This window comes from Pipistrellus kuhlii, unplaced genomic scaffold (genome assembly GCF_014108245.1).
Source record: "Pipistrellus kuhlii isolate mPipKuh1 unplaced genomic scaffold, mPipKuh1.p scaffold_m20_p_9, whole genome shotgun sequence".
NCBI classification, from domain to species: domain Eukaryota; kingdom Metazoa; phylum Chordata; class Mammalia; order Chiroptera; family Vespertilionidae; genus Pipistrellus; species Pipistrellus kuhlii.
In genome coordinates, this window is record NW_023425595.1 from 916,981 (window position 1) to 939,828 (window position 22,848).

The 22,848-nt window shown below is 59.4% G+C and overlaps 1 protein-coding gene across 2 annotated transcripts in view; it reads right to left on the minus strand.

Annotated features, from left to right (window-relative positions):
- LTO1 (LTO1 maturation factor of ABCE1) overlaps window positions 1–10,192 on the minus strand; it is a 35,217-nt gene extending 25,025 nt beyond the window's left edge. Inside the window, exons 1-5 of one of the 2 annotated variants that reach the window (XM_036426870.2) lie at window positions 10,005–10,172; window positions 8,620–8,725; window positions 7,551–7,621; window positions 4,167–4,284; window positions 2,781–3,961 (exon numbers count right to left, since the gene is read on the minus strand). In XM_036426870.2, coding sequence (XP_036282763.1) covers window positions 3,893–3,961; window positions 4,167–4,284; window positions 7,551–7,621; window positions 8,620–8,725; window positions 10,005–10,054 — 414 coding nt within the window. In that variant the 5' untranslated portion in view covers window positions 10,055–10,172 and the 3' untranslated portion in view covers window positions 2,781–3,892. Of the gene's footprint in view, window positions 1–2,780; window positions 3,962–4,166; window positions 4,285–7,550; window positions 7,622–8,619; window positions 8,726–10,004 lie in introns of those variants that run through there. The other variant, XM_045577456.1, reaches the window with a different exon arrangement.
- Between the last annotated feature and the right edge of the window lie 12,656 nt (window positions 10,193–22,848).

The following is a 22,848-nucleotide window of genomic DNA, read 5'->3' on the forward strand; positions in this document are numbered from 1 at the left end:
CCTCCTCCATCTCCCCTAGCCTGTTTCCGCCCCTCCCCCGCCCCAGACTCCTGCCAGACCCCACCACGTGTGCCCGGGGTGTGAGCCTCAGGACAGGCGTCCTGCTGATGCTCTCTGCCCCAAAGCCAGCCTGGCAAACACAGTGAGTGCTGAGAAGTGGGAGCCGAATGGAAGGGGCGCGAGTGTTCCCACAGGTCACCCAGATGCTCTGAGTCAGAGAGAGAGGCAGCCCTGCCTGACCCAGCCGGCGGGGGGTGGGGGGAGGATAGACCCAGCCTTGTGAGGAGGTGGGGGCAGGGGCCCAGCAGAACCAGAAGGCCCCAGAGCCCAGCAGAGCTACGAGATAAGGACAGACAGTTCCTTGCTGGGGCCGCGGAGGGGAGAGGTGGGGCCCCAGAGCAGGCAGCCCCGGCTGAGATCACAGAGTGAGGCCCTGGGGGCGGTGCAGGCCGTGCTCCCCACACCCCTCAGCCCGTCCTGCAGGCCATCCATCCCGGCGGCAGCCAGCGGGCTCTGCTGCGAGGGGGCCCCGCTCGCTGGGCAGCCTCTAAGCACACAGGCCTCTGTCATCCCAGGAATGTCTTTGATCAGGTTTACACTGAGGGGAAGCAGAGCAGGGCCTCTAATCCGTTCCCACAGTCCCGGCGCTGGCCCCCAGCCCTGAGCCACACCAGGGCCCAGCACACAATAGCCAGGGGGCGGGGGGGCGGGCAGCTCCGGGCTCGGGCCTTGAGGCCCACATCCGGGGGCACGGTCCCCGCCGCTCTGGAGGAGGGCGGGGAAGAGAACTCTGCAGCCTCCACCGTCGCTGCCGTCAGCCCTGAGCATTTCAAAGACCACAGCCACCATAAATCCCTTTCAGCCTTTTCAATCTCAGCGAAGGCAGCTGGGACGAGTCTCCACCACAGGCTGCTGAGGGCCCAGTGCTCTGACCCTGGGACCCCCACGCTGAAGCTGGGCCGTCCGTGTGTGTGAGGGCCCCTGCCTTCCCAGCTTCCATCGCGAGAAGAGAACTGCTCACGTCCACTGAGCACAGGCTGGCACCAGGCACACGTTAAGTGTCCAATGTCAGGTTTCTCCCTAAATCTTGGTACAACCCTCCAGGGTAGGCAGAAGCCCGGGGCACGCCAGTGAGTGGACCCTTGGGTGACCACCTTCCCCCAGGTGTATCTCTCCCCTTTTCCAGCAGACTGGCCACCGGTCTCTGTCCAACCTCAGCCGCTGAGCAGAAGCACCGCGGGCGATGGCACAGGAAGGGGCATGGCTGCGGCCAGGCAAGCCTTCTCTGCCCAACGGGCAGCAGGCTGAGGATGGGCTGAGGGTGTTGGCTTTCTGGTCCCTGTTGTAGATGAGAGGCGAGGTCACCGAGCCAGGGTCACACGGCCGGGAACTGCGCCCGGGGCCAGGGCGGTCTCGAGAGCCTGCCCTCCTGTCAGCCCTTGGCTCCTCAGAGAAGAAAGAGCACACGGTCCTCAAAAGTGGGCTTGAAAACGCACAAAGCCTGCATCTGACTCCACCCCACGCCGCGCGCCCGCAGCCAGGCAGAGAAAGGGGCCTGGGCAGGGTCCCAGGGCTACCCAAGCAGATGCCCACAGATGGGGGGGGAGAGGGGGGGGCTTCCAGCAGCAGCAGTTCTCACAGGGTGAACGTCTGAAACCAAGGGGTCGGCTCCTGCCCCCCCCCCCAGCTCTGGTGGCTGCGGGCACTCTCCCCCCGTCCCTGGCTCATAGCTCATTGCTCTGGTCATGGCCTCCGTGTCCTCATGGCCGTCCTTCCTCTGTGCGTCTGTCTTCGCGGAGCTGGGGAATGAGGGAGTGGGAAGAGGGCAGGGACGGCTTCCTGGAGGAGGTGACCATTGCACAACTACTTTATGGGTTTTCACGTGACCTCAGCATGACCCTCAAAACACCACTGTAATTTATTTATTTATTTTTAAATATATTTTATTGATTTTTTACAGAGAGGAAGAGAGAGAGAGAGAGCCAGAAACGTCGATGAGAGAGAAACATCGACCAGCTGCCTCCTGCACAACCCCCACGGGGGATGTGCCTGCAACCAATGTACATGCCCTTGACCGGAATCGAACCCGGGACCTTTCAGTCCGCAGACCGACGCTCTACCACTGAGCCAAACCGGTTTCGGCACCACTGTAATTTAGAGATATCAAAAACTATGATTAACAAGCCAGTGATTGATCCCAATTCCCAGTCATTCGGGTCCTTGATGAATGGAGGAATTGGCTTGCGATCCGGGGGGATGAGTCACGGAGCCGGTGTCATTGATCACAGGACCCGAGAGGCCAGAAGAGGGGCGTGCTGACCCCTGGCCGGCAGCAAGGCTTCCTAGAAACTCGGTCTGGCTCTCCAAGGAGCTGGGCGGGCACAGTCCAGTGCAGTGTCTGGAGACCCTGAGGATCACTGAGGCAGCCCAGCCCTGCGTGATGGGAACAGAGGACCGAGTGGCTGCCCACACTCACCCTGACACCTGGATGGGACAGGCTGAGCCTGAGACGGGGAGGGAGAGGGACGTGAGGGCAGGAGGGGTCAGTAGTAACTGCTGGCATGCAGCTGGGCCGGGGCAAGGGGAACTGGCCTAAGCATCACGGGTTCCACTCAGTTTCTGACCGTGCGGGGAGGCAGGTGGGCAGAACGCCGCCCGGGGCTGACGCTGTGCCTTCCTCTGCATCCAGATCCCAGAACGCCAGGAGGGTACTGGCTGGGTGTCAAGTTATCAATAGTCCCAGACGGCCTTTTGCTTTAAAACACCGTTTATTTTTCCCCCCTCCAATTGTAAAAATAATACATTATAAAAGCAGGTAACAGAAGATACAAAATCCACCAAGGAAAGCAGCAGAAACTGACTCCCACCACCTGGAGAGCCTGGTGGGGTGTGCGCCCCAAGGACCAGCAGAAGGCAGTGCCAGGCAGCACTCAGGTCTGCCTCCCCCTCTCAGCACTCGGCAAGGGCACCAAGTGAGGGAAGAAGATGCCTTCAGCCCCGCAGGGACCCCCAGCCCGGTCCCCACGCCCGGCAGGAGGGTTCACAAGACTGCGGAAGGTCTAAGACTGGGTCACCTTTTTATTCGCGGGACTCCCTGCTTTCAGAGACACTCCCTCCAGCCGGGCAGATGGGAGCCAGCATGCCATCCCCCTGGGCACGTGGCGGGGAGGGGAAACGCTCAGCTCAGGGAGGACTGGCCGGGTCTCTCCCTGCGCATACCTCCACGTGAAGCAGACATGAGGACTCCTACCCCCAGGACCGCAGGGTCCTGCACCGGAGGGTGCGCCCAGCAGAGCCCATCGCTTTGTCTCCAGTTTAACACGCTCCCCCTGGACCACTCTGAACGCCGCCAAGCCCGCCCCGCCCGGAACACCTAGCACGACCGGCTCCGAAGTCCCGCTGGCCTCTCCTCTCAGCCGGGCCACGGGCCTCCGCTCCCGCCCCTGGAGGACGGGCACGGCCCGCCTGGCGGGCCACGGAAGGGACCGCATACAACAGGGAGGGGGCAGGTGCTGGTCCGTCCCAGGGTTCAGTCCATGTCACCGCACACGTCACCGCTCCCCGTGCACTCACTACATGGCAACCGAGGCGCTCGTGCCGGTAAAAGGGTTCCTGCTCGCCGAGGCCGGGCTGGGGGACCCGCCGGCAGGACCGGTGAGGCCAGCCGCTCCGCGCAGGCAGGAGGCTCCGCCAGGGCCTCGCTCAGGCTGCAGGGCAGACGGGCTCGGGCCGGCGGGGGGCACCGAGGCGACGCGGGCAGGCCCGCTCGGGGAAGGAGCCCTCCCCCCGGAACAAGGAACGCCCCATCATTGTCTTCCTTTCATTGCGGTTTGGAACACTTAGCATACGGACATCTGTTCCTTCGTGTTTCATCTTTGTTCATCTGTCATCCTCAAAATGAAAGTCCAGAACCTTCCGCACTGATTTTAAAGTCCGGCTGAACATTTAGTAATGAACAAAGCTGAAAACACAAAAGAGAAGAGAGGGTTTTTATAATCTTGTGTATTTTGACTCTCAGTTGGAGCATGGCTGCCTCTAGCCGCAGCTTCTCCCTCCGCCACGCAAGTCCACACCGACCCCCGTCGGCCCAGACAGCCCCCAGGCCACCCGTCCAGTGACCCCGGGCCTGCGCCATTCCCGCCCCAAAGACACACACGTGGACAAACCTGTTTAAACTTCCCTCTAATTCTGTCTAAGTCTTCGTGAAGGTTGGCGTAAGTAGGGTCACCGTAAGGGAACTTCTGAATCATGCCGATCAAGGATTCTAAGACCTTCATCTTCTTGCTGTAAAGCACAGAGACGAAGACTATTAGTCCGTTGCATACACGGGCTCCGGTTATGTAACAACCATGGCCATCACTCACTTAAAAGTAACAGGCGTGCTAATGGGCCCAGTGCAGAAGCTGGATGATTCATTTTCTTATTACACTGAACAACATTTGTTTACCTAGCAACGTGCTCTTGCCCACTCCCGCGCCTCCACATCAAGTGCACTGAGCGGACATGCCTCCGTCCCAGGCGTGGAGCCAGGTGACTGGGACAGCCCCCGACAAGCACCCGACCGCTGCTTCCCTCGGTCAGAGGCGTGGGAACAGGTAAAACCAGGCAGGACGGAGTGCCGGCACGATGGAGCCTGCTCCAGACCTGGGCGGGTTCCGGGACCTAGACACCTCGCTCCCAGAGTTCATTGGGGGGCGAACCAGCCTGCCTCTCCCTGCAAAGGGCAGACAAGGTGTCAGGTGTGTGAGTCCGGCTCCCGTTCCTCTGGGCGGTGGGTGGTTCTGCAGGAAGAGCAGCCCTGAGCGACCGCTCCAAGCTCAGTTACGTAACCCCTGAGCCTCAGTGTCCTCATCAGTAAAGCGGGGAGTTAGCAGGGACCCTGCCGGCTTTGGGGCCTCAGATAATCTATGGGAAATGCAGAACCTAGTACAGAGTAGGTGCTCAATAAATTTAGTCTCTTGCTTCCACCAGATCCTGGAGGCCGGGCTCCCACCTGGGGAAGTTCAAGGGTGAAAACAGTCATGAATGTGCACACCTGGCTAATGTGCCACAAAGGACCCTGACGGCACCGCCCTGGACCACATCCGATCATCTGCGTGTCTAGAGTCTGCTAGTGCCTGATTCATGGGAATGTCAAAGAATTCACCTGGAGGTGGCTCAATAGCAATTCGAAGCAACCAAGACCTCCTGTGAGCCTGCTATACTGCCCGGCTTCAGATGCAGGCGTAAGGGAGGCTGCCAAGCAAGCCGCTGGACCAGGACCAGGGTGGCCACCTCTCTGAGAAAGTGCAGCACGGTGAAAGGTCAGAGCAAGTTAATTAAAGCAACAAAGCATTTGGTTTCCAGGGAGATCGCAGACGGAGGCCAGCATGTGGGAAACAGTCGTATTGGAACGTGACGTGAAGAACACCACCATTTCCAACTTTGCAAGCAGCGACTTATTCTCCCCCGGTCAGTGATGCTGCTCCGAACACACCCAGCGAAGTCAGTGTGTGCCAGGAGGGCGTGGGCCGCTCTCAGCGCCCCAGCTCAGCCCCGGCCAAGTGTCGGTCTGGGTGAGGCTTCACCAGGCTGCTCAGGGGCAGAGCAGCAGCTCAGAGTTCATGGAAAAGCTGCGGCCGCCAGGGGTAAGGCACCGTCCTCAGTCTGGGATGCTGCCATCCATGGCTCCTCTGCTGTAAAGAGCCCAATTCCACTGAATGCTGATGCGGACGCAGGTGTCTCTCTCAGCACCCTCAGTGGGGGCATAAGATCCTCGGTCAGCTTTCTATCGTTTTTCAAAACTGTACTGACCTACAAGAGCCAGAAGCTGCAGGCCGTTCACTGGCCAGGGCGCTGAAACAGAGGCCTCTAGGTGCGTCAGAGACCCTCAGGCACTGCTGGCAGGGTGGGGGCGGCCGCAGGTGGGCTGTGGGCATCCGCCTGCCGGTGCCAAAGCTGCGGTTCCTTCTCTCTGACAGGCCAGGCACAGGGAACCCCTGCTCTGGGCAAGGACTGGCGCCCTAGGTGTGGGCACCAGGGCAACATGCCTCCACCCGCCAGCAGACCTGGCACCGGGGAGACTCGTGGAGAACTCCAGGAACGCACCTCCCCTCGCCCCTTCATGGATCGGAGTGAGAGCCAAGCTCAGCTGTGACTGCCACCCAGTGGTGCCCCAGGCTGCCAGCCACTGTTCCAACCAGATCGCCAGCCACCCTGCGCTCCCGCTGGCTCCTCAGGGGAAAACCCCTGCAAAGGCGCCAGAACCTGGTCAGTTTCCAACTCTCCATGCGGATGGAGCGGCTGGTGAGCAGACAAGCCAGAGGGCAAGCAACTTAGGACCAGCCGCTTGGCTGCAAGCACCCTGTTCCTACATCTGAACACAGGGGTGCCCAAGCTCCAGAGACTCAAAGTAATACGAGTCATAGAGATGGGAATGCCACCTTCTCTGCTCTCCTCACGCCCCTCCCAGGCTGGGCAAGGCCGCCAGGCATCAGAATGAAGACAGATGCTACGGGCCACACAGTAAGAACAGTTTAAAAAGCCTGTGACAGCCAACAGCACTTAGTGCTTCCAAGTGCAGATGCCTGTTAAACACACTGAACACGCATCTCGTTAGCAGATCCGGTTGGCAAGGTTAAAAAACTGGGGACGGTGAAGCGAGCATTTCCGAGCCCTCGTCAAACCGTTACTGTTGTACTTTGTTAGACATTCAGGTACAGGGGAAGGAGAAGATATAATCAATTTCAACATTACTTTATTGGCCGGGTACCCGGGCACCACTGCTCTAAATGACGCCATGAAAAGCCAGGGGGCATGAGAACTCTTGAGAAGCAGTAACAACCAGTGTTCATCAGACGCTGGAAATGTGCCCAGGACTGTCTCTCACAGTAATCTCCCCTTGCCCTCGGGGGAGACAGTCCAAGACCCCCAGTGGGTGCCTGAAACCATGGATAGTGCCCAGTGCCACATATATTGTTTACACACACACACACATACACACACACACACACCCACACACCTTTTCACTTAAAGGAAACTCTTATGGCTTCTCCATGGTGCATCCTAATTGCCGGCACCTCCACTCTTGCACTCTGGAACTATAATTAAGTAAAATTGGGGTGAGGGGGTGAGGGGTTGAACTCAAGCACTATGATATCAGGACAGTCCATCTGATCACCGAGATGGTGACTAAGTGACTAACCCGCAGGGAGTGTCTACAGCGTGGACTTGCTGGACACAGGAACCATCTGTGTCCCAGGCAGAACAGAGCAGGAAGGCATGCAATTTTGTCACACCACTCACTATGGTGCACAATTTAAAACTTATGAGCTGTTTACTTCTGGGACTTCCCATTTAATATTTTCAGACTGCAGATGACGGAAACTGCAGATAAAGGAGAATTACCACATTACTTCCTATTCATTTCAAGATACCATTCAAGCTTGGCCTGGTTATTTCTCCATTTTGCAGATGAGAAGACTGAGACATTAACTGCCCAAGGTCATAGCAAGCTGTGGAACCAGCACACTTGGTCCATACACTGAAAAGGAAAGAAGTCTGGGACTTACCTGTCTTTCTCAGTTGCACAGCTGTGCAGGAGATATCTCCAAGCAAACGCAAAACCTTGGTAGCATCCGATCTGCGAATTCACAAACATTTAAGAGTAAAATTAATACACAACTAGCTACACTCGATTTCATGATCAAGCTCCCTAAACAAGAGCGGGGCGGAGGGCAGTGGTGCTTCTTGTATTGCTATTCTGGAATGAGGTGTCGAGCATCAGGCAGGGGGAGTTAAGTCAAGTCATCAGTGGGGCAGCCAATCTCCAAGCTGGGCCCATGGATCCCACCCCCTCCAACTACACCAGGGAGGCCAGAACATGAAAGAAGAGGGCGCACATGACTTCTGCCGTTAGACACACAGACAGCGTCACCTGTACCTTGCTGTTTTGGATCAATCACTCACTCAAGTGTCATGAGGACATTACAGCAGACCCACTGACAGACCCACAGGCGAGAACCGCTGCCGTGCGAGCCATCTTACAAGTGACTCTTCCAGCCCCAGTGGAGCCCTGGCTGGTCTGACACCGTCATCAGGAGACCCCGAGCCGTGAGCACCCAGCTCGGCTGCTCCTGGCCTGCTGGCCCTCAGAAGCTGCTGAGAACCAATGTCTGCTGACCTCAGTCCATACGTGTTGTGCCGATTCTTTCTGCAGCAGCAGTTATCTATCTCATGGCCGTGACTGCCTAACTTAGCGTTCAGGGCCAGATGTCTGTAAGTGAGGGCCAATGTAGGACGAAGGGTAAAGAGAAGGAAAATCATGGCGTTTCAACCTAAATGAAAATGCAGTGCTCCCACATGGCACAGAGCAGTTTTTCTGAGTGAGGACTCAGCTGGCTAAAATCACGAGGTGGCACTGTGACCCTCGCCCACATCGGAGGTGACTATGGACTGCTCTTCTCACTCCCAGCCACACGCACAACGCATTACGTCCATCAGCAATATGTGCCGGCGGTTCTGTGCTAAGAATATTTCTCCATCAGTTTACGGTCTCGTCGGGGCCTGAAGTGCTGGCTCGATCAGCAAAGTAAGCTCTAACCGGCCCATGAGCAGGATTCACTGGGGACGGCCACTTACCTCAGACCCGATCTTTGCTCCATATACTGTGCCGTGCTGTCTTCCTTCAATTATGCCCAAGCCGCTGCCTTCTTCGTAGCCTTCCTGATACCCCTCCCCGCGGAACCTGCGACAGAGAAGCAGCGTGTTTCCTGGAAAAACTTCTCTTCCATGTTGCCAACACAGAAGAGATGTTTTTCCAGGAAAAATGCTCCAGACCCAGCAAGACAACAGAATAATAGATGAAATACAGAATTTAAGTCAGAAGACTTAGGTTCCTATCCTGGCTGTACCCCTTCCTAAGTCTGTCCTCTGGCAAGGCACTGGACCTCTTGAAGCCCACCTGGCCTCTTCTGCAATGAGGAACGTGGCCTCGTTAGTGATTCCCAAATCTGGTGGCCCGCCAGAGACACACAGGAAAATTTCAAAGATGCCAATTCAAGAGCCTCGGCCCACTAGTCACTGAGGCTGGAGTACGACTTAGGAATCTACTTTTTGAAACCTCCTCGGTGATGCTAGTCTGTAGCCACGGTCCTATGAGTCTGTGAGAAATACACTCAGCCAATTGTTTCAAAGAACTCTGAGAAACACACTGGGTTTTCCATCACATCAGGGTAGACTAGCAGAGGAAAATGTCATTAGATCACCACAAAACATATGTGGGGCCTAGAGTATAATACCAGCTCTGATTTTGAGGACTCAGCAGTAGAAATGGCACCATTTAACCTTCAGTCACCAAAAAGTAAAGTTGTTTGCCGGGGCCCCTAATGAGGCAGACTATATGGGTCTGGCCTATTTTGGTTGTGTGATCCTGGACAGTGACCCTGCCTCATCTGTAAGACAGGGTGAATAACAGAATCTACTAAAACAGATAATGGGGGCGGGAGTTTGCAGCACTCAAGTCAGAATCGGATTCACAATAAGCTCCAAATAAAAGTCAGCAGCGACTGATTGACATCTATTGCTGTCTCAGAGAGGCACAAAGCAATTCACAGCTCCTCTTGTCACAGCCCCAGGCGCTCCCAGAGGATCTGGGGGTCAGGGATGACGTCTGACACATTTATCAGCATGTCCCTGAATGCTGCCTTATGTCCTACCACGTAGAAACAAGAGAAAGGGGCAGTGCCCAGATGGCAGAGGTCTGTCCCGGCCGAGGACGGGGCGTTCCTGGACGAAGACAGCCAACAGACCGAGCAGATGCCTGGGGCAGCCCCGGGCGCGGAGGCGGGTTTGGAGGAGCAGCTGGGCACGTGGGCCCGCCCCGCCCCAGCGGCCGAGAAGTAAAGGGGAATCAACCAGAGCTCGGCCCCCACACGTGTCCGCTGCTCCTAGGGCCACACAGCGTTTCCTCGAGCGGCCACTGCACCCCAGCAGCTGAGAGCGGACCCGACAGGTCGGGGACCCACCTGTCATCCGCCATCACGATGGCGTCGAACAGGTCCTGACCCTCGGCCATGGCGGCAGCCCGACCAGCACCTGCCCGCGGGCTGCGCCCACCGGCGCGGCTACCACCACCCGGCACGGACGCACCTGTACCGAGGAGGCAAACACTACTTCCGGGTTCGGTTGCGCGGGGCATGCCGGGAAAGGACGGCACGCCAGAGGGTCCAGCAGCGCCGGCGCGGAGCGGAACGCGTGCGCGCCGGGACAGCTTCGGGCGGTGCTGGGAGGTGCTGCGCAGGGACGAAGCCCCGCCCCCGGCCCCGAAGCCCCGCCCCCGGTCCCGCAGCCCCGCCCCCGGTCCCGCAGCCCCGCCCCCTGCTCCACAATGGGCTGGAAGGCCCCAGCAGGGAGCAGCCACCTCGCCGCGGGGGCCGTGGCACGTGTTTTAGGTTTTACAAAAGCGAGCAGATGGGATTGAATTACTCAGGCGGCTCCAGAAAGGACCTGGGAAGAAACTGGAAAAGCGAGGCTCTGCCCCGGGGTGTTGAGGGTGAAAAGTTCCAGGAAGGGCAATTCCGGGTGGTCACGGGACCGACCCTTCCCACCTTCTCCCGCCTCTCACTGACCCGGCTCACAGCGGGGGGACGGCGCCCAGCCCGGCGTTGGACCTCCGACCCCAGCCTAAAATGCCGCCCAGGCCCACGTTAGCCATAGCCCAGGGTCTGCGGGCCTCGGTTCCAGAAACGCGAGGCTGGCGGACGAGATGGCTGAGAAGCAGCCTGGCCTTCCTCACGCTCGATGGGGAAAAGCAGTCAGTCATAAATGTTGGCATCCCCTCTTGAACTTCTAAGTGATTTGAAAACTGGATATAGAAATGTTTGTGTGTGTGTGTGTGTGTGTGTCCCCCAACCCCACCCCACCCTTGCTGTTGCTTGATTTTAAAGCACAGAGTAATTCAGAATTAGTGCAGATCCAGTTGTACAGGAGGATGTGTAAGAGCACCCAGAGGCATCCTCCTCCCAACCCCCCATTTTAAAAATTAGTGTCTGGTTTTACTTCCCCCATGTGTCGTTTCCAGGAGAGAGCCTTTCTGAGCACGATAATTTAAAAGGTGCTTTAAACTTAAGGTGACCAGACGCCCAGCTTTTGGCAGGACAGTCCCAATTTTTAACAATTTGTCCCGCATCGTTTTTTAAAAAAAAAGTCCCAATTTTTGAAATCGGGACTTTTTAAAAGCGCCGTGAGATGCGGGACAAATTGTTAGAAATCGGGACTGTCCCACCAAAAGTGGGACGTCTGGTCATCTTATAAATCGTCAGTGGAACATAGACATTCTCAAGGGGGCGGGGGGGAGCCTAAAGCAGGAAGGCTTTCCTCACGGCCCATTGAACATTCTCTCCAGGCCTCACACACAGTAAACAGCAGCAAGAAGGCCACCCAAGGATCAGGAAGAAGATACCAAAGTATCACTAGTTGTACGTGTGGTGGCCCATCTAGAAACCCCAAAATACCGTGTTTCCCCGAAAATAAGACATCGTCCGAAAATAAGACCTAGCGCATGGAAAGATACGACATTCCCTGAAAATAAGACCTAGCGCAACTTTGGGAGAAAAAATTAATATAAGACACTGTCTTATTTTCAGGGAAACAGGGTACGCACGCATTTGAGACATTTTCAGAATTGGTAGTAGCAAAAAAAGGGGGGGGGGATCACTTGCTTTCTATTATTCTAACGATGATTAGTAGTAGCCAGAGCATGGAGGGCGGGAAAATACACTCTCAATAGTCACAATAAATTGCTTAGAAATAACAATTGAACAGAATCTACGTGAAGAAAACTGCGGCAGCACCCTGATCCTTGGTAGGAACAATTGCAACCAAAATCCCACATGATTGGGGGGGCGGGGAATGTGTCAAAATTCTAAGTGTCATCTGGATGAATAAACTGATAAGAATAGCTAAGATTTCTTTAAAAGAATGATACGGAGAACTTACCATACTAGATCTGAAAGATATAAAGTTGCAAGTAAAATATTATAATACGTTAGTTAAAGAAGAAACCCGATGAGTGAAATAGAGAAGAATCAAAACCAGCTTGGCTCAGTGAATAGAGCGTCATTCTGCGGACTGAAAGGTCCCAGGTTTGATTCGGTCAAGGGCATGTACATTGGTTGCGGGCACATCCCCGATGGGGGATGTGCAGGAGGCAGCTGGTCTATGTTTCTCTCTCATCGATGTTTCTAGCTTTCTATCCCTCTCCCTTCCTCTCTGTAAAAAATCAACCCGAAACCGGTTTGGCTCAGTGGATAGAGTGTTGGCCTGCGGACTGAAAGGTCCCACGTTCAGTTCCGGTCAAGGGCATGTACCTTGGCTGTGGGCACTTCCCTGGTAGGGGGTGTGCAGGAGGCAGCTGATCAATTTTTCTCTCTCATCGATGTTTCTAACTGTCTTTCCCTTCTCCCTTTCTGTAAAAAAATCAATAAAATATATTTTTAAATCAATAAAAAATGTATTTGAAAAAAAAGAAATAGAGTAGAATGTCCAGAAAAGGGATTCTTATATGATAAAAAGAAGTACAACTTAATAGGGAAAATAAATATGAAGCAGTTACTCTAATGGAAAAATGGGCTGTTTGGGGAAAGTCCAGTTCCATTTATAACTCACCGCATTCATTAAAATAGTTCCAGACAAATTAAAGACTTCTTTTTAAAAAGAAAATGGACCTGTAATAATCTAGTGGGACATTCAGGTGAGCCTGGAGGTGCATTCGTGATGTGTAAGAGGCTACGGAAAAAACCACAAAGGAAAAAACTGTGAAGATGCAACCCTCTGCACCTCAGAAGTGGTAATAACATTAGAAACCAAAGGACAATCTGTCATATTTGTCTGTATATTTGTATGTTTTTTATATCTGTATATTTGTCATAAATATGGTAATGAAGGGCATACTATTTCTACTTTATAAAGAACTAGTGCAAGTGAACAGGAAATAAATGCGTCCTCACAGAAGGAAAAAATGGTCCCAGGGCGTTTTCTAACTCACAGAAAAGCACCCGGAAGCAAGGACAGCCTTCAGGGCAAACGAAGGAGTGCCAATAGAAAAGTACAATGCAGCAGTTACCTTTTACAATAGTTAAAAAGAAATTCTTTTTTTTTTTTGAATGGAAAGATACTATCATTGCAAATTGCCCGCAGATGCAAAATTGAAAGCCACCTTTCATTCTGGCAATGGAGAAAGATAGCAAGGGTGTTTTAAATGTTTTTTAACTTTGACCTAGTAATTTCATGTCTAGGACTTCCTCTCTAGGAAATAACCAGGAAAAAGTGACCATTTTTGGTACGGTGACGTCCAGTGCGGCGCGATCTGTAAAAGCCGGGAGTGAGAAACAGTTTACAGCGACAAAATGGTAAACCGACAGCACCTCCCCTCGGTCCGCGGTGCACGGAGGCTGCTCTGACCAACCCAGCCACACCGACCAGGGCTAAACAATTATGGTTTTAAAAATAAGGACGTAAGCCCTGGCCTGTGTGGTTCAGTGGGTTGGGCGCTGTTCCATGCACCAAAAGGTTGGTTTGATTCCTCATCAGGGCGCATGCCAAGGTTGCAAGCTCGATCGCTGGGTTGAATGCGTGGGGAGCGTTCCATAGATGTCTCTCTCTCACACATTGATGTTTCTCTTTCAATTAAAAAGTATATTTTAGCACTAGCCGTTTTGGCTCAGAGTACCAGCCTGCGGACGGAAGGATCCCAGGTTTGATTCTGGTCAAGGGCATGTACCTCGGTTGCTGGCTGCTCCCTGGCCCAGGCCCTGGCTTGGGCTCTTGCAGGAGGCAACCAATCGATGGGTTTCTCTCACATGGATGTTTCTCTGCCTTTCCCTCCTTCTAAAAATCAGTGGAAAATATCTTCAGGTGAGGACTTTTTTTTAAGTATATTTAAAAAATAATGAAAGTGAGAGCGGCCATGGTTTCCCACTTCAATAGAGCTCGGACGAGCCCGGTGCTCACCGGTCGGTCCCCGCCAGCCGCCCAGAGGCTGCTGCCTTCGCCACCTCGCAGCGCCTTGGACAGCCCCCAGGCCCGCCACGGCCACCCCGTCCCAGCGCCAGGCAGCCACTTCTCCTCAGCCTCCCACCACGACGACCACGCAACGAGGACCCACACAGCGTGACAGCAGCGATGCTGACCATGGGGACAGCCATGCTGACTGCCACCGCATCCACCGCGCCAGAACTGCTACCCGGATTTGGAGGTGCCATCGCCCAGCAAATTAACGGGAGCTCCCCCACTTCTTACTCCTACTTGTCCCTGTCTTACTACCTTGACCGCCATGACATGGCTGTGAAGCATTTTGCCAGCCCTGGCCATTTTGGCCCAGTGGCTAGAGCGTTAGGCCTGCGTTTGACTCCGTCAAGGGCCTGTAGCTTGGTGGCAGGCTGGGCAGGCTCCATCCCTGGTAGAGGTGAGTGCGGGAGGCAATCAACCAATTGTCTCTCACACGAACGTTTCTCTTTCTATCTCCCTTTCCCTAGCCCCCCTCCCTCTCTCTAAAAACCAATTATGAAAATTAAAAAAAATAATGCAAGTGACCGTCTCCGCGGAGAGGGGCCGTGGTTTTCCGCATCATCAGAGCTCAGACGAGCCCGGGGCTGTGCCCGTCCGGCCAGCCGCCCAGAGGCAGCTCCCCACCGCCTCACAGCGCCTCGGACAGCCGCTCGTCCCTGCCGCCCACCAAGACGACCACTCGATGGCGGTGGTGAGGACCACAGTGACAGGGACCACCACCACATCTCGCAGAAGTGCTGCCTGGACTCGGAGGCCACCAGCAGCCGAGCTCAGCCTGCAGCTCCACATTTCCCGCATCTGTCTGCTTGTCTGCCTGTCCGTGTCTCACTACTCTGACCCCCGTGATGTGGCTTTGAGGAACTTTGCCAAATACGTTCTCCCAGCCTCCTGGGGTGGGGGTGAGGGGGAGGCGTGAGCTGAGAACTGGGGGCGCTGAAGCCCCTCTGAGGGCGTGCCTCCCGTGGCGTCTCCAGAAGCCAGACGCGCTGGCCGGTGGGCTCAGAGGGGTCACGGCGGACAGAGGAGTGCCAGCCACACCAGTCAAGGGCGCCTTCCTCCGTGGCAGGCTCCATCCCCTGGTCAGGAGTGTGGGAGGCAACCAATCGATGTGCCTCTCTCACATCCGTGTTTCTCTCTCTCTCCCTTCCTCTCTATCTAAAATTCAATTGGAAGTATATTTAAAAAAAAAAAAATGAACGGGACAGTCTTCGCGGAGAGTGGCCGTGGTTTCCCGCATCAACAGAGCTCAAACGAACCCGGCGCTCACCCGTCCCCGCCAGCCGCCCAGAGGCAGCTCCCCACCGCCTCCCAGCGCCTCGGACAGCCCCAAGGCCACGGTCCCAGCGCCACCACCATCCCAGCACCCCCTCCCCCCGCCCCGTCCCACTGGCCACCAGCCAGCGCCATGTGGCTGCCTCTCCTTAGCTGCCCACCAGGATGACCACGCCACCAGGATGAGGAGGGCTCGGCAATGACTTCCGTGATGATGACGACGATGATGATGACGACGGCAATGGCGGCGATAACAACCACGGCGACCGGACCACCACCGCACCCATCTCGCCAGCAGCTCCAACGACCGCTCAGACTCAGAGGCCGCCGTCAGCCCGGCTCGCCTGCAGCGCCCGCGTCCCGCTCTGCCGGTTGGCTGTGAGGATGTGACCGCACAACGAGGACGCAACGCCGACCCCGGTGACGGCGCCTGCCCCGCATCCGCCTCGCGGGCCCCGGGACTTCTATGCCTGTATGCTCTCACCGCTCTGACCGCCACGGTGCTGCTTTAAAGAACTTCGCGGAACGCGTTCTTCCGCAGCCTCCCGGGGAGAGGGCTGAGGACTCGCGGGTTCGACTCCACACACTGAGGGGCCCCAGGTTCGATCCCAGAGACCGAGGGGCCACAGGTTCGATCCCATTCACAGAAGGCGCTCCCGTCCGATTCCGGTCAGAGGCGCGTCCTGCATTGCAGGCTCCATCCCCTGGTCCGGGTGAGTGCGGGAGGCAACCACTGGGGGCAGCCCGTGCCTCGCACACCGATGCTTCTCTTTCTACCCCCGTCTCCCGTCCACTCGCTCTAAAAATCAATTAATTTTTTATAATAGTGCACTTATAGTCTTCGCGGAGAGCGGCCGTGGTTTCCCCGCATCAACAGAGCTCAGGCGAACCCGACGCCCACCCATCCCCGCCAGCCGCCCAGAGGCCGCCTTCCCACCACCTCCCAGCGCCTCCGACAGCCCCCAGCTCGCCATGGCCACCCCCTCCCAGCACCCTGCCCCGTCCTAGTGCCCCTGTCCCAGGGCCACTGTCCCAGGGCCACCGCCGCCGCCACCACCACCATCACCATCACCATCACCACCACCGCCATCAACGCCACCACCCCATCCCAGCGCCCTGCCCCGTCCTAGTGCCCCTGTTCCAGCACCGCCACCACTGCCCCATCCCAGAGCAACTGTCATCGCCACCACCACCGCCATCTCCACCTTCACCACTGCCATCGCCACCACCATCACCGCCACAGCCACCGCCATCACCACCTTCACCACTGCCATCCCTGCTCCACTGCCCCGGCCCAGCGCCACGCAACGGCCTCCCCTGAGCGCCCACACGATGACCACACCAGGAGGAGGTGACGGCACTGCAATGACGACCGCGGTGATGGCAGCAGCGACGGCGATGAGGACGCGGCGGCGATGGACTGCACCGAACCCACCTCACTGGCGGCTCCACACCGCCCCGGCCGGAGGCCCCGCAGCCCGGCGCAGCCCGCGGCGCCCGCTTCCCGCGTCTGCCCGGCCTCTGCCCGGCCTCTGCCCGGCCGCGTCTCACTGCGTGGCCCGCAGGGATGTGACCGCGCAGCGAGGACGGGGCCGGCACGGCAATGCCGACCACGATGACGGCGCGGCAACAGCGCCAATACCGACCCCAGTGGTGACGGTGCAGCAACACGGGCAAGGCCGACATGGAGATGCTGGTGCGGCTACAGCGGGCAAGGCCGACTCCGGTGATGACGGCGCGGCAACGACAGGCAATGCCAACCGCGGTGATGATATTGTGGCGACGAACGGCAATGCTGACCGCGGCTACAGCGACCATCTCCGCAGCCACCTCGCAGGCACCAGGACCGCTACCCCGACCTGGAGGCCGCCCACAGCCCAGCTCAGCCCGCAGAGCCCACTTCCCGCGTCTGCCTGTCCGTCTGCCTGTCCATCTGCCTGTCCGTCTGCCTGTCCGTCTGCCTGTCTATCTGCCTGTCCCCTGCCTGGCCGTGTCTCACTAATCTGACCGCCGAGACTTGACGTGCCTTTCAGGAATTTTGCCAAGTGCGTCCCCCCAGCCCCGGGGGAGAGGGGGGGGGAAGGGCGCGAGCTGAGGAACGTGGCGTTGCAGCCTCTGCGGGCTTGGTGGTCGGGGCGGCGGCCGCGGACGGAGGCTCGCCGGTTCGATCCCACGGAACCTAGGGTCGTGGGTCCGATTCCACAGACTGAGGGGTTTCAGGTTCAGTTCCATGGACCGAGAGGCGGCGGGTTCGATTCTGGTCAAGGGCACGTACCCGGCTGCAGGCTCCATCCCCTGGTCCGGTGAGTGCGGGAGGCAACCATGGAGGCAGCTTCTCCCTCTACCGCCGTCTCTCATCCACTCGCTCTAAAAATCAATTATTTTATTTTTAAATAATGAACGGGAGAGTCTTTGCGGAGAGTGGCCGTGGTTTCCCGCATCACCCATCCCCGCCAGCCGCCCAGAGACAGCCTTCCCACCGCCTCATAGCGCCTCCCACAGCCCCCAGCCCGCCCCCCGCGTCTGTCCCAGTGCCCCTGTCCCAGCACCAATGTCCCGGTGCCACCGCCGCCGCCACCACCATCACCATCACCGACACCGACACCGACACCACCATCCCAGTGCCACCTCCCCGTCCTAGTGCCCCTGTCCCAGAGACACTGTCCCAATGCCATCACCGCCACCATCACCGCCATCCCAGCACCACTGCCCGGCCCAGCGCCACGCCGCGGCCTCCCCTGAGCGCCCACACGGTGACCACACCGGGAGGGGGTGACGGCACCGCAATGACAACCGCGGTGATGGCAGCAGCGATGGCAATGACGATGCGGCGAGGGACTGCACCGCACCCACCTCACCGGCGGCTCCACATCGCCCCGGCCGGAGGCCCCGCAGCCCGGCGCAGCCCGGCGCCCGCTTCCCGCGTCTGCCCGGCCGTCTGCCCGGCCTCTGCCCGGCCGCGTCTCACTGCGGCCCACAGGGATGTGACCGCGCAGCGAGGACGGGGCCGGCGCGGCAATGCCGACCCGGGGATGACGGCGCGGCAACGGCAGGCAATGCGGACCACGATGACGGCGCGGCAACAGCGCCAATACCGACCCCAGTGGTGACTGTGCAGCAACACGGGCAAGGCCGAGTGGTGATGGCTCGGGGACGGCGGGCAATGCTGACCGCGGTTATGATATTGCGGCAACGAACGGCAATGCTGACCACGGCAACAGCGACCATCTCTGCAGCCACCTCGTAGGCTCCAAGACCGCTACCCCGTCCCGGAGGCCGCCCGCAGCCCGGCTCAGCCCGCAGCGCCCGCTTCCCGCGTCTGCCTGTCCGTCTGCATCTACGTCTGCCTGTCCACCTGCCTGTCCCCTGCCTGACCCCTGCCTGGCCGTGTCTCACTACTCTGACCGCCGAAACGTGACGTGCCTTTGAGGAACTTTGCCAAGTGCGTCCCCCCTGAGGGACGTGGTGCTGCAGCCGCTGAGGGCGCCTCCCGCTGAGGGCGGCTCCAGAGGCCGGAGTGCTGGCCGGCGGGCGCGGTGGTCCGGGCGGCGGCCGCGGACGGAGGCTCGCCAGTTCGATCCCACGGAACCTGGGGTCGTGGGTTCGATCCCACGGACCATGGGGTTTCAGGTTCAGTTCCATGGACCGAGGGGCAGCGGGTTCGACTGTGGTCAAGGGCACGTACCCGGCTGCAGGCTCCATCCCCTGGTCTGGTGAGTGCAAGAGGCACAATGGAGGCAGCTTCTCTCTCTCTACCGCCCTCTCCCGTCCACTTGCTCTAAAAATAAATTATTTTATTTTGAAATAAGGAACGGGAGAGTCTTTGTGGAGAGTAGCCATGGTTTCCCGCATCAACAGAGCTCGGGCGAACCCGACGCTCACCCATCCCCGCCAGCCGCCCAGAGACCGCCTTCCCACCACCTCACAGCACCTCCGAAGCCCCCAGGCCGACCCCCGCGTCCGTCCAGCAGCCTGGCCCGGCCTAGTGCCCCTGTCCCAGCGCCAATGTCCCAGTGCCACCGCCACCATCACCGCAATCACCGTCACCGCCACTGTCATTACCACCACCACCGCCATCACTGCCATCCCAGCACCACTGCCCGGCCCAGCGCCCCGGCCCAGCGCCATGCAGCTGAGCGCCCACACGGTGACCACACCAGGAGGGGGTGACGGCACCGCAATGACGACCGCGGTGATGGCAGCAGCGACGGCGATGAGGACGCGGTGAGGGACTGCACCGCACCCACCTCGCCGGCGGCTCCACACCGCCCCGGCCGGAGGCCCCGCAGCCCTGCTCAGCCTGCGGCGCCCGCTTCCCGCGTCTGCCCGGCCGTCTGCCCGGCCTCTGCCCGGCCGCGTCTCACTGCGGCCCGCAGGGATGTGACCGCGCAGCGAGGACGCGGCCAGCGCGGCAATGCGGACCCGGGGATGACGGCGCGGCAACAGCGCCAATACCGACCCCAGTGGTGACGGTGCAGCAACACGGGCAAGGCCGACGCAGTGATGACGGCCCGGCAACAGCGCCAATGCCGACCCAGGGATGATGGCGCGGCCACGACAGGCAATGCTGACTGCAGTGATGATGGTGCAGGAACGGTGGGAAATGCTGACCCCAGTTATGATGGTGCGGTGACAGTGGGGCAATGCCGACCGCGATTATGACGGCACGGCAACAACGCCAAATGCTGACCATTGTGATGACGGCGCGGCGACGGCTGGCAATGCCAACCGCAGTGATGACGATTCTGCAATGCCGACAGCGGTTATGACGGCGCGGCAACACCACCAAATGCTGAGCGCGGTGATGATGGCTCGGGGACGGCGGGCAATGCTGACCCCGTTATGACAGCGCGGCAACGACAGGCAATGCCGACCGCGGTGATGATATTGTGGCGACGAACGGCAATGCTGACCGCGGCAACAGCGACCATCTCTGCAGCCACCTCGCAGGCTCCAGGACCGCTACCCCGACCCGGAGGCCACCCTCAGCCCGGCTCAGCCCGCAGCGCCCGCTTCCTGCGTCTGCCTGTCCGTCTGCCTGGCCGTGTCTCACTAATCTGACCACCGAGATGTGATGTTCCTTTGAGGAACTTTGCCAAGTGCGTCCCCTGCCTCCCAGGGGAGGGTGCGAGCTGAGGAACGTGGCGCTGCAGCCGCTGAGGGCGCCTCCCGCTGAGGGCGGCTCCCGAGGCCGGAGCCCTGGCCGGCGGGCGCGGTGGTCGGGGCGGCGGCCGCGGACGGAGGGCTCGCCGGTTCGATCCCACGGACCGTGGGGTCGTGGGTCCGATTCCACAGACTGAGGGGTTTCAGGCTCAGTTCCATGGATCGAGGGGCGGCGGGTTCGATTCTGGTCAAGGGCACGTACCCGGCTGCAGGCTCCATCCCCTGGTCCGGTGAGTGCGGGAGGAAAAGTGGAGGCAGCTTCTCTCTCTACCGCCCTCTCACGTCCACTCGCTCTAAAAATAAATTATTTTGTTTTTAAATAATGAACGGGAGAGTCTTCGCGGAGAGTGGCTGTGGTTTCCCGCATCAACAGAGCTCGGGCGAACCCGACGCTCACCCATCCCCGCCAGCCGCCCAGAGGCCGCCTTTCCACCGCCTCACAGCGCCTCCGACAGCCCCCAGCCCGCCCCCCGCATCCGTTCCAGTGCCCCTGTCCCAGCACCAATGTCCTGGTGCCACCGCCACCATCACAACCACCACCATCACCGCCACCGCCATCACCGCCATCCCAGCACCACTGCCCCCGGCCCAGCGCCATGCCGCAGCCTCCCCTGAGCGCCCACACGGTGACCACACCAGGAGGGGGTGACGGCACCGCAATGACGACCGCGGTGATGCAGCAGCGACGGCGATGAGGACGCGGCGAGGGACTGCACCGAACCCACCTCGCCGGCGGCTCCACACCGCCCCGGCCCGAGGCCCCGCAGCCCGGCGCAGCCCGCGGCGCCCGCTTCCCGCGTCTGCCCGGCCGTCTGCTCGGCCGTCTGCCCGGCCGCGTCTCACTGCGTGGCCCGCAGGGATGTGACTGAGCAGCGAGGACGGGGCCGGCGCGGCAATGCCGACCCGGGGATGACGGCGCGGCAACGGCGGGCAATGCGGACCACGATGACGGCGCGGCAACAGCGCCAATACCGACCCCAGTGGTGACGGTGCAGCAACACGGGCAAGGCCGACATGGTAATATGGTGCGGCGACAGCGGGCAATGCCGACCGCGGTGATGACGGCTGGGGACGGCGGGCAATGCCGACCGCGGTTATGATATTGTGGCAACGAACGGCAATGCTGACCATGGCAACAGCGACCATCTCCGCAGCCACCAGGTAAGCTCCAAGACCGCTACCTCGACTCGGAGGCCGCCTCCAGCCCGGTTCAGCCCGCAGCGCCCACTTCCTGCATCTGCTTGTCCGTCTGCCTGTCCGTCTGCCTGTCTGTCTGCCTGTCCGTCTACCTCTCCGTCTGCCTGTCCCCTGCCTGGCCGTGTCTCACTACTCTGACCGCCGAGACGTGACGTGCCTTTGAGGAACTTTGCCAAGTGCGTGCCCCCAGCCTCGGGGGAGGGCGCGAGCTGAGGAACGTGGCGCTGCAGCCGCTGAGGGCGCCTCCCGCTGAGGGCGGCTCCAGAGGCCGGAGCGCTGGAGTTCCGTGTTCGGGGCGGCGGCCGCGGACGGAGGCTCGCCGGTTCAATCCCACGGAACCTGGGGTCGTGGGTTCGATCCCACGGACCATGGGGTTTCAGGTTCAGTTCCATGGACCGAGGGGCAGCGGGTTCGACTGTGGTCAAGGGCACGTACCCGGCTGCAGGCTCCATCCCCTGGTCCGGTGAGTGCGGGAGGCAGAGTGCAGGCAGCTTCTCCCTCTACCGCCGTCTCCCGTCCACTCGCTCTAAAAATCAATCATTTTATTTTTAAATAACGAACGGGAGAGTCTTCGCGGAGAGTCTCCGAGGTTTCCCGCATCAACAGAGCTCGGGCGAACCCAGCGCTCACCCATCCCCGCCAGCCGCCCAGAGGCCGCCTTCCCACCGCCTCACAGCACCTCCGAAGCCCCCAGGCCGACCCCCGCGTCCGTCCAGCAGCCCGGCCCGGCCTTGTGCCCCTGTCCCAGAGCCACTGTCCCAGTGCCACCGCCGCCATCACCGCAATCACCGCCACCGCCACTGTCATTACCACCACCACCACCATCACCGCCATCCCAGCACCACTGCCCGGCCCAGCGCCCCCGCCCAGCGCCATGCAACTGAGCGCCCACACGGTGACCACACCAGGAGGGAGTGACGGCACCGCAATGACGACTGCGGTGATGGCAGCAGCGACGGCGATGAGGACGCGGCGGCGATGGACTGCACCGCACCCACCTCGCCGGCGGCTCCACACCGCCCTGGCCGGAGGCCCCGCAGCCCGGCGCAGCCCGCGGCGCCCGCTTCCCGCCTCTGCCCGGCCGTCTGCCCGGCCGCGTCTCACTGCGGCCCGCAGGGATGTGACCGCGCAGCGAGGACGGGGCCGGCGCGGCAATGCGGACCCGGGGAT